The sequence below is a fragment of the Esox lucius genome, chromosome 18 (genome assembly GCF_011004845.1).
Source record: "Esox lucius isolate fEsoLuc1 chromosome 18, fEsoLuc1.pri, whole genome shotgun sequence".
NCBI classification, from domain to species: domain Eukaryota; kingdom Metazoa; phylum Chordata; class Actinopteri; order Esociformes; family Esocidae; genus Esox; species Esox lucius.
In genome coordinates, this window is record NC_047586.1 from 19,000,196 (window position 1) to 19,014,177 (window position 13,982).

At 41.2% G+C, this 13,982-nt stretch overlaps 1 protein-coding gene across 10 annotated transcripts in view; it reads left to right on the forward strand.

Moving 5' to 3' along the window:
• The window catches only part of fam49a (family with sequence similarity 49 member A), a 28,703-nt gene extending 14,722 nt beyond the window's left edge, over positions 1–13,981 (forward strand). For 2 of the 10 annotated variants that reach the window (XM_029114452.2, XM_029114454.2), the window contains 12 exons: positions 238–295; positions 4,169–4,429; positions 6,564–6,643; positions 8,801–8,922; positions 9,029–9,134; positions 9,502–9,638; positions 9,934–10,011; positions 10,266–10,382; positions 10,528–10,607; positions 10,710–10,836; positions 11,003–11,073; positions 11,261–13,981. In XM_029114452.2, coding sequence (XP_028970285.1) covers positions 6,574–6,643; positions 8,801–8,922; positions 9,029–9,134; positions 9,502–9,638; positions 9,934–10,011; positions 10,266–10,382; positions 10,528–10,607; positions 10,710–10,836; positions 11,003–11,073; positions 11,261–11,324 — 972 coding nt within the window. In that variant the 5' untranslated portion in view covers positions 238–295; positions 4,169–4,429; positions 6,564–6,573 and the 3' untranslated portion in view covers positions 11,325–13,981. Of the gene's footprint in view, positions 1–237; positions 296–4,168; positions 4,430–6,561; positions 6,644–6,879; positions 6,960–8,800; positions 8,923–9,028; positions 9,135–9,501; positions 9,639–9,933; positions 10,012–10,265; positions 10,383–10,527; positions 10,608–10,709; positions 10,837–11,002; positions 11,074–11,260 lie in introns of those variants that run through there. The other 8 variants (XM_010900581.4, XM_010900583.4, XM_010900577.4 and 5 more) reach the window with 6 other exon arrangements.
• Position 13,982: the final 1 nt, after the last annotated feature.

Here is a 13,982-nt window from a genome sequence, read left to right on the forward strand (position 1 = left end):
TCCTGAATAATTTAGCAGTCATGTGTCTAACCCAAGAGAAAGAGGAAGTTGGTCAACGGAAACCTACCGTTGTTGGAACACACGCATCCTCCTGTCCCAGAGGCACAACAACATGTGGTCAGGTGACCATACGTCACTGTGGATCTGACACGTCTGAAGGGTTCCTGCTTTCGGACGTTCCGTCCACTGTTCAGCACGCTGAGATCTTGACTGAAGCATCTCGATTTTGTTTTTCAGAACGCCAGACAAAGAAGTGGATGCTTTAGAAGGGAAGCCAGGTTCTCCTCCAGATACGGTAGGTCCAGTAGTATGTCTTCATTCCTGTTTAGACCCACCTGGTCCAGTACCCGAAGCCTGTCTGAGCAGGTTTCTGCCTTTTAGGTCATAATGACTCCGTTAATATTGATCCATGGAATCTGATCCCAGAACACCATATACAGTCCTTCAACTCCCCACCGCACCTGACTGGTGCCTCGCAGCTCTGTACAAGTTCTGCTTTAGTTTTCACATTATGAATCACATTTGAATTAGATCCCACTTAACGTAATATCAGGCTCTCTGTTATAGAAGGTGGCAAACTTTCTCTTTCAGTTTACGGTCACGCTGTCAGCTCAGACAAATGTGTTTGTAAAGTGGCTTCCACAGTTATGTATGTCTATGGGTTGTATAGATGCAGATGAAGCTGTGTGGAAACCCAGTTTTGTTTTTAGATGAGAGGGATGTTCAGCTCTTCATTATAAAATGTTTTCAATGTGTAATATTCTTTTGTCCTTTTTAGATCGGTAGGCACAGAACAGGAGATAACTTTATGATAGAGGAACCTAACAACCCAGAACTAGGAATGAATTGCAGTCTGGGCAACTACCTTTCAGATTGTAGTTAACTTACTACAGTTCTGAAATGTCCAAAATGGTATCTAGGTTTTGACCAAGAGGAGTAAGTTGTTTGTTTGTTTTCTGTAGAAACGCTTCCCTAACAGAGCTTGTTTCAAATCTAACTTCGAGTAAAGCTGTTTAGCATACTGCTTGTTTCGACTAAAATCACACTGAGCAAGTTCTACTTATACAGCACCAGGCATGACAGGTACTGCTTCCATAACCAGCGACAAGAAGGTTTACGTTATTCTATTCCTAAAGGTTAAATCAGGTTTTATTTGTACACCTCAGTTACACTTTAGAGAAATAAAGGGGGAAAATATATTTGTACTGTTAAATCATTGTTGATTTCTGTCTTACCATTAACACAGCTTTCCTGTTTCAGCCTACTATATTTTAAATATAATTTGGAGATCAGGAATGTAGTGATACAAGCCAATATTTGTCTTAATGTCCAGCAGTAAATTAGATTATTCATTTTTACCAGCTTTGGTCAATCTGAATATACCCTTGTCTATTGATGATTATTGACTGTCTTCGATGGTGGTGGTCAAGAGTGTTGGGCCAGTAAACAGGTATCTGGTTCAAATCCCAGAGCCAACTAAGTGGAAAAACTCTGGTCTGTCTTTCTGAGCGGGACTTAACCCTGGTTGCTCCCAAATCAGTGCTTTAAATTAAATAGACTTTTTAACATTTACCAGGTTAAAAACTGTAAATAAAGCAGCAGAAAACATACAGCCGGCTATGCAGTGATTAGCAGCTGAACATACCAAATGGACTAATAATTTGTCATAGCCTACATGTTCAGTAGATGTGGTAGTTAGACTGTTATCCTAATCCAAGAGAACAATGTAAAGTATAGAAAGTTAGATCACCAAGCTGTGTGAAATCTCAATAGAGCATAATGTGTTTTTTTTCCTATTTACTGGGCAAACATCCATTTATCTATAGGCCTAATCAAGTTTCAATCAGAAAGCTGTTTGCTAAGTACATATTAGAGATAGCGGGAACAGAAACTTGCCAGATAGGAAGTTTAAACACACTTAATGGGGTTCTGCTTTAAAAATAAATGGCGCTTTCAGAAATGACTTATTGCAAACCAGATATCCTCACCATAGAGTAATTTCAAAACAGTAGCAGTAAGGCATAAGGTCCTGCAACTGTGCTTTCAATAACCAGAAACATATCCACATTTTAATGGGTTTAATTAGGCCTTGGTCTTAGTTAATGCTACTGGTAAGGAACACCAGCATACCCTTTTTTCCTGGTTTAACAAGACTGTGCAGTGTATCAGGGAATACATTTTTTCTGCACTTTTACTTCCAATGATTATTGGATCGGATTGCTCTCTCTGGTCCTTCTGCATCATACATGGTGATCAGTATTCGGAGCACTGACTCAGAACAAATCCATACCTAATTGCAATGCAAATAGGATTGTGAATATTGCGAAAACCGTGGAATCTAGTGAAAATGTTACAAAAGGCAAGTTTAACTATTATTTATTTTAAATACCTGTCAACAAATGAAAAATAACTCTCAGGTGATTAATTAAACAGACTACTTACCCACATTAATCCCTGAACTGATATTACTACTAATATTACAACACAAATACAAGGTTTTTATTATATTACAGAAGGTTTATTATATTGCTTGTTTGTCTTGTTTGTCTGTTGCCTAGGGTGGTCCAGGAGTGTGCTGCTTCTGGTTCACTTGTATGGTTATTCAGTAAAACTGTCAGAAACTAATAGAATTGTAAAATGCTCCTAATGACTCTAGCCATTATCTTGGCTGCTGCCTGCAGCCTCATTAACTCCATTCGCTAGGGGACCTGACATTGTACCCACAGAACGCTAGTTGAGCGCTATGATTAAAAACCAAATATTTTCTCCTTGAAAAGCAGAAAATTGCATAATAAGTGTATCATTGTGCGTACAGTAGTTGAAATCAACCATTTTTAGGAAAGGGGAGTCCTAGTTTTGCCTGGACACATTGCATGGAGAATGGGATAACAATTTCTACATGAGTGGCATTGGCCATGTACTGTGCCTTGAAAAAGCATTTGCCTTGTTTATATTCTTTTATATTTTTTTTTTAGTACGGGCAACCGTGGGGAACAAAAGACAATGTGAATACCTTTTGTAATTTTGGCACCAGTTTTCCATGCAGATCTGATTTTACTTGGTGCCATTTGAGTTACAGAGAATGAACTGCTAGGTCCTCCCACAACCTCTTAATTAGCGCCTCGTCCTGTTTAGCGATTGCCTTCAAGCTGACTTTCTCGGCAGGGAACGCTGTGTAGACGATCCATTTCTCTTTCCCAATTGGCTCAGAGCTCCGGTTATGTGATTCAACAAGGCTAAGCACTAGTCCTGGGTGGTCAACAAAACACAGCCTGAGTTTGCTATTGGAGTGAAGACGAGCGCCATGTGGACACGAGGCCAAGTCCTGCAATAGCCGTGTCCACAGCCTTTAGGGCAGTCCCAATTAGTTACAGAATGCAAGGGGGTAATTACTACTTCTGTGGGAGATTGGCTGTGTAAATTTAATTAATCCAATGAAGTACAGCGATTGTATTATTTGGTTGAAGATATTTTGAATTTTTTAAGAATCTAAATATATTCAATGGCAGATGTATGGAAAATTACAGAATTGGATGATAAACTGGCCCAATTCACTGGTTATTCAATGGGTTCTAATGATAAACAAGGGTTGGCAGAAAACAGCGTGTCTACATGCACTAAGACTTCCTTAGGGAGGTATCGGTTTTTCTAGGTAGATTCAGTCCAAGACTGGAAAGAGAGGACCGTTTTACATCGCTGGTGTTCAGGTTCAAACCAGCCGAAGAATAGTTTTGGGAGTGGAATTTTCCTCCTTATTTTCCATTCAGTCATAGTAATCTGAGGGTTACTAGGCCTTCTGCTATCACACAAGGCCTTCCCAATGTACTACACACACCAGTCTCCTCAACTTAACAGGCATGTTTTTAACATGATTTTGTATTTCCTCATTGTTGGAACGGTTTGATTTAAAAACATGTTTGTGTAGTCCGTGTTCCTAACTACATTTGCAGTAAGTTGCTTTGGATGAGTGTCTGCCGAATCATTGATTGCCAACCTTTTTTGGGTACTGTACCACATGCTGAATTTTGCCCTGTACTGAGTACCTCTGAAGTACCCACTTATGTGCATTTTACCTGCAAAAGTCTGCTTAGACTACATGAATTGTTGTGAATTTCATGTAAATAACATTAGCCCAATATGTAAATATGCAATTTTTTATTCACAACAGCACCAAGAAACTCTTGCTGCACTGCAATGCAAACCCCTGACCCGGAAGGTGAATAAACTCACTGACTGTGTTGGAACTAACGTGCACGCAGCACTTGGGCCCAACCCCTGACCCGGAAGGTGAATAAACTCACTGACTGTGTTGGAACTAACGTGCACGCAGCACTTGGGCCCAACCCCTGACCCGGAAGGTGAATAAACTCTCTGATTGTGTTGGAACTAACGTGCACGCAGCACTTGGGCCAAACCCCTGACCCGGAAGGTGAATAAACTCACTGACTGTGTTGGAACTAACGTGCTGCATACATTGCTGTCTCTGGTGATGTTCTATATAATATCGTTTTCTAATTATTTTTATATAGCTGGAAAGGCAACCCTCAGTAGTGTTTTCGGAAGTGTTCCACATAGCTTCAGTTGACATGTTCACCCGTTTTGAAACTATAAAACACTATATCCATCACAAAACTGCCATTAATTCTTGTTCACCTAAATTAAACTATTTTAGTGTAAAAACCAATCCAAGCCTATGGTTATTCTTGGAGTCTTCTCAAGTACCCCCTGTGTATAGCCAATTTTCCCCCCAGGAGTCCTCGTTCCTCTGGTTGGGAACCACTGTGCTAAATTACTCAAATTAAAATGTGAAGTGCATTCATATGCATTCAGCCAAAGCTCTAAGGTTGCTGATGTTATGAAAGATGGGAATAAGCAAACTAAGCATTTACTTGCAATTGACTGAATTATTGTACTTCATACTAAGGATGAACATAGACCAACAGCACCCACTTGTGGGCAAAAGTAATGCGCTCTGAACCAAAGTGGATTCAATTCTGGGAAATATGGAGATGCCAAGATGTTCCCTTCTAAAGTAGGAGAGATGTAGCCTGATGTGAGAGATGGAAAGCATGATGATCATGTGCAGTGCTCCGTCTAACAGTAGAGCTTTGTATCACCAATCTAGTAGGATCTGTCTGGAATCAAAAGGGACGCGTGTGTGTGTGCGTGTGTGTGCATGTGTGTGTGTGCATGTGTGCGTGTGCGTGTGTGTGTGTGTGTGTGTGTGCGTGCGTGCGCGTGTGTGCGTGCGTGCGCGTGTGTGCGTGCGTGCGCGTGTGTGCGTGCGTGCGCGTGTGCGCGCGTGTGCGTGCGTGTGTGTGCGTGTGTGTGTGTGTGTGTGAATTCTCTGCAGTCTGTTTTAGTAATTCCCTTAGCTCGACAATCACCCTGCAAAAAATACTGGTGTCGGGAGACAAACAGCCAATCATAATGTTTTGGTTGCAGAACCTTTCTTCAAACAGTTTATTTTGGTCAAATGCAGGTAGTTTTGCAACCACAAAATTCTGTTTAGCAGAATCAATATAACACTGATATTGTAATTATCTGCCTTCTACCTGGTCATTAATTCCTCCTCTCATGCTCTTTCTGTTTGGCCAATCAGTGACTGTGCTAGGTCATCCTGTCTTAAAGGGATGTTTAAAGTTGTTTAATCAGGTATAGGTATCTGGATGTATTTTATACGTTTTTGTCTTAAGTTTGATTGAACGATTTAGGGAATCGCTGGCAGTTACTGTAGACATCTGGCCCTTGTGCTGATTCTGTGCTGTCTTTCTAAACTCCCTATAGGTTTCTTTGTTTTGGATACTGTTACGCCCTTTAACAGTAATTAATTCCACTAGCCTCTGAAGTAGCTAGCCAGTGTTTAAACATGTTATAGGGACCACCCCAAGGCAGTGCTTAAGTTAGCCCATCTTCTGGAAATTACTACCTCCTTTTGCCTTTTCAGTGAAACCCTTTAGACTGGCTTAACTAGTGTTTAAGGCGAAACTACCTCGTTCTCTTGATTTAACAAGGCTGAGATCGCACTCCTTCATACTCCTAAAGACCAGAATAACCTTAATTGTACCCCTTAATTTCAGCAGTCCTGAAAACACACGCGCACACGCGCTGAGAGACATAGAGGAGCCACCGTGTTATACAATAAGCACCCAACCCGCAATTAAAACAAACTGAATGTCATGACTGTTTACACGGGGAGAAGGACAGGACACAAACCCAATACCCAGATTGTACCACACACGGGAGGGATTTCTGCTATACTGGAATGTTTGACAGAAGCTCCTACAAGATAGTTTATATTCTTGGTTGTGTGGGAGAACTTCTGTTACATACCAATCCTGGCTTTCACACTATACAGTTGCTGTTGTTATCAGTTTATAAAAGTGAGAAACAAGTTGAAATAATGTGTTCCAGGACTGTGGAATTAGTATTCACAGGACTGTTTTTTTCCACAGTAGGGTTACATCTCATGTATGTTGTTTCACATGGCTCGTGTAATTGTCAATATATTCAAATGTATGAAATGCATCAAAGAATATTTACTTTTACCTTTTTTTTATCAGGTTTGCTGGAATGGGTAATCTTCTAAAAGTCCTTACAAGGGAAATAGAGAACTATCCACATTTTTTCCTGGACTTTGAAAGTAAGTCTGAAGGAGGAATGTGCAGGAGTTTGTCTGAAGGTGTAACTATGAAACTCTTCCCTCCTTCAGCTCCAGTTAGTGTAACCACAAAACTCCTCCGAGTCAGATCGTCAGAAGGTGTTTTTTATCGATGGGTCACTCCTGGAAAAAGCTTTTGGAGTTGTCTGTCTTTCTCTATGGCTAGCTTTCTAACATGCCACATACTTCTCTCTTTCTCTCGCTTTTCTCTCTTTCAGAAACCAAATGGGGAATCTATTAAAAGTGCTCACTTGCACTGAGCTTGAGCAGGGGCCAAACTTTTTCCTTGACTTTGAAAGTGAGCACAGCTTTTTGCCTGGCCTGGGTTCTTTCTTTCTGTTGTATCTTTATTCAAAACTGTTTTACTAACATGGGGGTGAGGAGCAATTCCATTTCAATTGACTTCTAATTCCATTAGTGAGAATTAAGGATATTTTTAATTATTAATTCAATCCGCTGAATTGAACTGGAATTGACTCTGGCTCTTTTACTAATCTGCCTGCATGCTTTATAGTCTCTGCTTTTAGAACAGCGCATTGCTTGTCTGTCATCTAAGTCAAGTCTGTTTGAAACATTTCCTGCATGCGGCGTTTCTCATTTACCTTGTCTGATGCCCGCAATTGACACTTTCTGTCGAATTATCATAAAACAAATCTAATCGTGTTTTATATTTAACCCTCTGTGGTTGGTGTTGCCTTGCCTCATCACGCTTTAACGACTCCTTGTTTCGGTTGCTGCCTGCAAGCTCAGTCAAGACTGGCCTCTAAATGTGTTTCCCTGCAAGCATAGATGCTGCCGTTGAACACTGGTTGACCAAGTGGCGTGATAAGAAGCAGGTTGTCTTGGCAAGATGTGTTTCTGAGGACACGTCTCAATCTCTTACTCTCCCGAGCCTACAGGGTTTTGCTGTCATGAGGCAAGGCCATAAGCGTGAATTGGACTTCATAAAATTGGAATACATTTGTAATGATGAATAATCACTGGCGGCGGAGCACTTGCTGACTGGGCCCAGTTGTGGTTAGAACTAACACATTGATGTAAACTATAATATCTTGTTGTGCATGCGTCCTACTGTTTACATTTTGAATGTGGAATGTTCCGGTTGCCTGGCTAGATTTCCACTGCTTCGTTGCCCTGCATTTTTCCTCAACATCATACAGTCTAGATAGAGCATCAGAAAATGGTATCATGTTAAATAGGCAGTTTTGACTTGATTTTATTTTTAAATAGTGCAAGTGCTTGCCACAAGCATATTCTTTGGTCTTTGGTAAAATGTGAATGCCCTCCACCGAATTTTAACATTGCCATTACAGTTTAGTCAGCCATTTAGATGCCACTCTGAAGCCGAGAGAATTAATGGAAACAATTGTGTAAGTTCCTTACTCAAGGGTAAAATGAATTATTTTTTGGCCTTGTCCTCTCGGGGATTAGAACCAGCTACCTTTCGGTTACTGCCCGACACTACTGGCCAAACGGCTGTAAACATCTAACGAATGTTTTTCTATATTTAGTCAAACATTTTGGTCTGATGGTCATGTAGGTTAAATGTAGATCATGTGCCTATAATATAAAAAGGCCATGAGTGTGACTTTTGAAGAGCTTCCTCTCTAAAGAGTGTGATGCTCTGTTACCACTGAGTCTCCTCCCCTTACCACCCATCAGGATTAGATCTAGTCTAGCTTTGATTTTAAAACTCTTCATGTATGTGTCACGCTTGATGAAGAATTTTACCGTTCCTTATCGAAGTAAAATTTGTGGGGAAGTAAAATCAAGGGTCTATAAATGCATGCCTTTTTCCCCCCAACATGCAGGCATCCCCAACTCCCGTGAAACATACCACCTCATATGATCATGTTAAGCCAGTGTTAGACTGTTCACAGGCATATAGATCCCTGCTCCGGGAGTGACACGGGTGCGTTAGGATTCTGTCCCAACTGGGCTCCACAACAGACCAACTAGGCCGATCGGTTCAGTGGTTGACTAAATTCAGCACACAGCGTTCCGGGTCTGTTGAGTGGAAATCATTAAATCCCAGCCCTGCGACCCTCCAGGAGCAGTGTACCCAAGCCTGCTGTAGGAGTTTCATGTCCAGGCTTGTGTGTGTGTCTGTGCCCAGCTAACATCTTGTTGTTGTGTCAGACGCACAGCCTACAGACTGTGAGAGGGAGGTATGGAACCAGGTGAACACTGTGCTCCAGGACTCCGAAAGCGTTCTCGCTGACCTACAGGCCTACAAAGGAGCAGGAAAGGAGATACGGGATGTATGTATGCTGGATAATACTTCACAAACGAACAAACGTTTACCGCTCAATGAACCATTTGGAGACCGGATTTTACCGATGTTTGAACCTTGGTTTGTGTGTTCAGGCCATTCAGAATCCCAGTGACATGCAGTTACAGGAGCAAGCCTGGAACTCTGTGTGCCCCTTAGTTATACGACTGAAGAAGTTCTACAACTTCTCCTTGAGACTAGGTGAGTCTGGGCAGAACTCCGCCTTCAGCCAATCCTCTTTTGTGATCTTGCTTTAGAGCTGGGAAAGTAAACCAAAACTGTAAATATATATTGTCAATTGCAATCTATAGCCTACATTAGAGTGAGGTCAAGGACAAATCTATATGGTGGTACGCGTTCTGTGTTATCGCATCATTTCAGGTAATTTATTACAATGTGGATGTTCATGTATAGGCTCAGCTCTAGGTTTCTGTACAGTTATCTTATTATTATTGTAAAAAAATCCTGTTTGAATTATTGTCTAAGCTTCTAGCCTCTTTCCTGCTGGCTTATTAAGAAGGCACTACCTTGTCACTGGTGTTTAATATGGATGTGTTTCCCCCTGTAGAGAGGGCCCTTCAGAGCCTGCTGGAGTCCTTGACGTGTCCCCCCTACACCCCCACCCAGCACCTGGAGAAGGAGCAGGCCCTGGCCAAGCAGTTCGCTGAGATCCTCCATTTTACCCTGCGCTTCGACGAGCTCAAGGTCAGGCTGGCCGATGACCCCTTTTGAAACTGCGCAACCAACTACTGTTGCGTCATATACACTACGCTGCTTCAGTTAATTTATAAGCAATGATTATGGATCAAAATTCTTGTGAAAATAAACTTGGCCAAAAAATATGTAAAATTCCATAACGGACGAAGCTCTAATACAGAAACATGATTTCATTGGTTATTTCTGCACACCTGAATGAATTTTGAACCGGTTTTATTCCCTCTGGTACAGAACAGTTTGAATATTGTGTATGTTGGTTGTAAAGGATCGTCTTGTCTTCCAGATGAGGATTCCTGCCATCCAGAATGACTTTAGCTATTACAGGAGGACGATCAGTCGAAACAGAATAAACAACCTGAATGTGAGTTTGACCACTGTTGTGTCCGTCAGGTCAAAGGTGCTCAGAATCCTTCCAGTATCCCGGGCCTGGTGCCGGGAAGCGTTTTGGGAATGTTACCGGTTCCTCCGACCCGTTTAAGTTCGGTTTTAGTCAGCAGACTTTTTAGCTTCTCTTTTTGCCCTGTTTAGCAGTCTCCTATGTTGTTGCCATCAAGTCTGTCTTGAAGCCAGATATGGACCTGAGGTTGACTCATGCATTGCTTTCCCTGTTTTCAGTTGGATATAGAGAACGAGGTAAACAACGAGATGGCCAATCGAATGTCCCTGTTCTACGCCGAGGCCACACCCATGCTGAAAACCCTGAGTACGGCTACAACAAATTTTGTAACCGAGGTAAGAGGCTGGGCAGGATTTCTGTAAACATTAGTTGGTAATGGCATCCTCTCTGTGGTCCGCTGTGTTCAGTGTCAGGTGGATTTGAAGGCAGGTTGGGGTTATGTTGATAAGTGTAACCTCATTTCCCCCCCTCCGCCACCAGAATAAGACATTACCTCTGGAGAACACCACTGACGTTCTGAGCACCATGGCCAGCGTGTGTAAAGTCATGTTGGAGACACCGTGAGTGGCCTGGTTTAGGAGCACTATTTCCTTTACAATGTATTGAAGCTTGTTTAGCGGCGCCATAGACTGAAACCTCCCTGTTCACTGGTTTGTCTACAGAGACTACACAAGCAGGTTCAACAGTGAGGACACGTTACTGTTCTGTATGAGAGTGATGGTCGGAGTCATCATCCTCTACGACCACGTCCATCCAAACGGGGCCTTCAACAAGTCTTCCAAGATCGATGTGAGATCCCCTTTCAGTTCCTGAATCTACACCTGTGTAATTTACTGATGCTGCATTAGGCTGAATTGGATCATCATTGTGTTTAAATGTGTTTTGCTCTCTGTCAGTTGATAATGTTTTGAATGCCTGTTTTTCGAATGTTATTTGATGATGTTTTTTCTGTCAGATGAAGGGTTGCATAAAGGTTCTGAAAGAACAACCAGCAGATAATGTTGAAGGTCTCCTGAATGCCCTCAAGTAAGTCACTATCCTCGCCTTAGTTTAGATCTTCTGGTGAGGTGACCATCCTCTCTAATAAACAGTCCATGGCTCCCTCCTCTGTATATGTGTACTTCTGTATTATGACACGTTTAATAGGAAACATCTGCCAGCTAGCGGCTTAAGTCCTATGTCCTGCTTCCAATCAATCTGCTCTCTCTTCCAGGTTCACTACGAAACACCTGAATGACGAGTCCACTCCAAAGAACATCCGAACGATGCTTCAATAAAGTTTTAATATAAAGAGGATCCATGTACTGACCTCAGAAAAAGATGTATATGTTTACATAATTTAAAAAGGCTTGATGTTAATACTTGTGTATTTACCTAGTCATTCCCTCCAAGTTACTGAATCGCATAGAACATGTACCTTTTATTTCCAGAAATGGCCTTTTCTGTTATTTTGTTGAAATGCAAATTGTAGATATCCATTTTGCCCTTACAAACTGACCTTTGCAAGCAGCTCTCAGTAAATCAAGCCACTCTGTGAGCGTTGAAAGGAGCTTCATTAATGGTGCTTTCAACATCAACGGAAGCTGAATTCCAAATAGGCCCCTTAACTGGTCGCTGATCGGTTTGCACTGTTTCCCTGACGCCCATGGTGGTTCATTGTTGCCAAGATGGTGCAGGCAGATTTCATCCAGGCTAATCCCTAGCAATACCTGCAGATCTGATTGGATGGATAAAACATTCCACCTCACCTATCAGAAGGCGTGTTCAAACTGTTGGGTTTCCCGAAGTGCCTAGGTGGATCAAAACTAAAGGTTGGTTGGAAAATTGGCAAAGCATTAAGGGAAAAAGCGACAATGGCTTTATATAGTGTTCTCAGTAAGTTGGTGGACATTGTGCTTTGTTGGCAAGTAAATGACAGAACAGGCAGTGTAAGCCATTCAGAAATAAACAAATCAACCAAATGTATTTTTTTTTTACCTGGATGGCAGGAAGGGCACCCAGAATGTCGTTTGTTTTTGTTTGTGATGATTGAAGTGTATATCTCTTGTTCGTGTGTGTCTTTGTATCTAAAAGAAAACCATTGCTCTAATGAGCAGCTTTAAATATAAAATGAGGTTATTTTTAAGTGTCACAGTGAAGAAACCCGTTAATACCTCCACTGTTCTACAGGCAATAGGATGGCGGGGCTGATGAGTGATAATTCATACTGTCACACTCATTCCCTCCCCCACTGCATTGGTGTAAATATTTGGTCGACGACGGGACATTTACCTCCCTGTCCGTTCTATTAAGTGGTGTCAACAAGTGCACGCTTCTAGGTTTCCGTATTGGATTACAGTCACAGTCACTCTGGTGGGGTGTAAAAGAAATCCCCCAAAAAGTGCACAATTCGATTGAAGTAAACACAAAGTTCCGTCTTGTAGAATAAAGCATTGTCACACATTTGTCCGTGACTACCAAATGTGCAAGGATGTTAGTGATATTGTTGGGAGAGACTCATTACATTTGGAGTCCGTACCCCAGCGGTAAGCCGGGCCGTCCTTGTTTGGTTTATGATTAAATACATCCATTTCTGACTGATATCGAAACAGTGTAACTTCTGTTGCATTTTGAACTGTTTGATCTTCTGTGTGCACAATTGCTTCATTCTGGTGCAGATTGACCAAAGGGGCATTATGGGTTCTCAAAGCTCATTCAACTTGAATGCAATGGTGTAGTTCTTTGACTTGGTTCAGTGGTAAATCCAATGAATATAATTAACAGGAGAACAATATTGGCAAGTCAGCTACAACACAGCATTGTGAGTGGCTTTCTGATATAAGAATGTGGTTCTATGAAGTGGAGGAAGATCTGTTTGGTGTATGTCAGACAATCACTTGTTATTGATTGACTGCATTAACGTTGTGTGCTGTTTTTTTTAATCCGATTTCTGAAGACTCACATGGAATCTAAGCAAAGTTAGGTCTCCTGTGTAACAGTGTTATTTTGACCATCAACCGAGCTATTAACCTGGTCCCAGATCCGTTTTTGCTCCTCGCTGTCATTGACGAGTCAATCATTTGTCATGGCAATAAGTGACTTGAAGTTGGTATGATAACTTAACAGACTGGTATTCAGTCTACCAGGAAATAGCTAAACCATTTTCAAATACCCTGTTAACTGTCCTCACATTTCCCTCATCAGAGAACAACCATTAGAATGGGCTTTTTCATTACACCACTTTGCAGCTTGTCACTTGTCACAAAATTTGTAATATAGACACCAACTTCAGAGAATTAGTAATTACATTAAATTATTCAGTAAATTATTGATCTACTGTGCTGATGTGAAATGAGACAAAGGGCTAAGAAGTTTCAAATTCACACAAAGTTCAAAAATCTAGTATGAATTTCATCAAAGCTTCAATAACATCCCTATGACTTTAATGTATGTGTACTCATCATTGTAACCTATGATACTACTAACAGACGTTTAAGGAAAAAAGTCAAATATCCACCATGGATAAAAAAAAAAGAAATGTTCTATCTTTACTGTTTCTTTCACAATACAATGTGACAAGTGTGAGCCATAGTTTTCGTTTGTGTTGGATGCAATGTGTATATGCAATGAATGAATACTGTACATGGATGAAACTCAAATGTCAAGCTAGAAATGTATGCAGTATGATATTGAGACTATACTGGGTTTAATTCTCAAAAAATATTTCAAACTTCTGTCAGTATTGAACTACACAATGCCTTCTGCCCATGATATGCTTGGATGCCAGCTATGTTGGATATTATTGAGATATTTGAATATATATTGGGTTTGTTTTAACTGACAACACTGTTGTTTAATGGCTTGGACCTTTGGTTCAGTGTTTAAAATGGCTTTTGCTTTATATAGCATATTGAATGGACGTGTGAACTGAAAATAAAAACGGGTACATTTCCTGC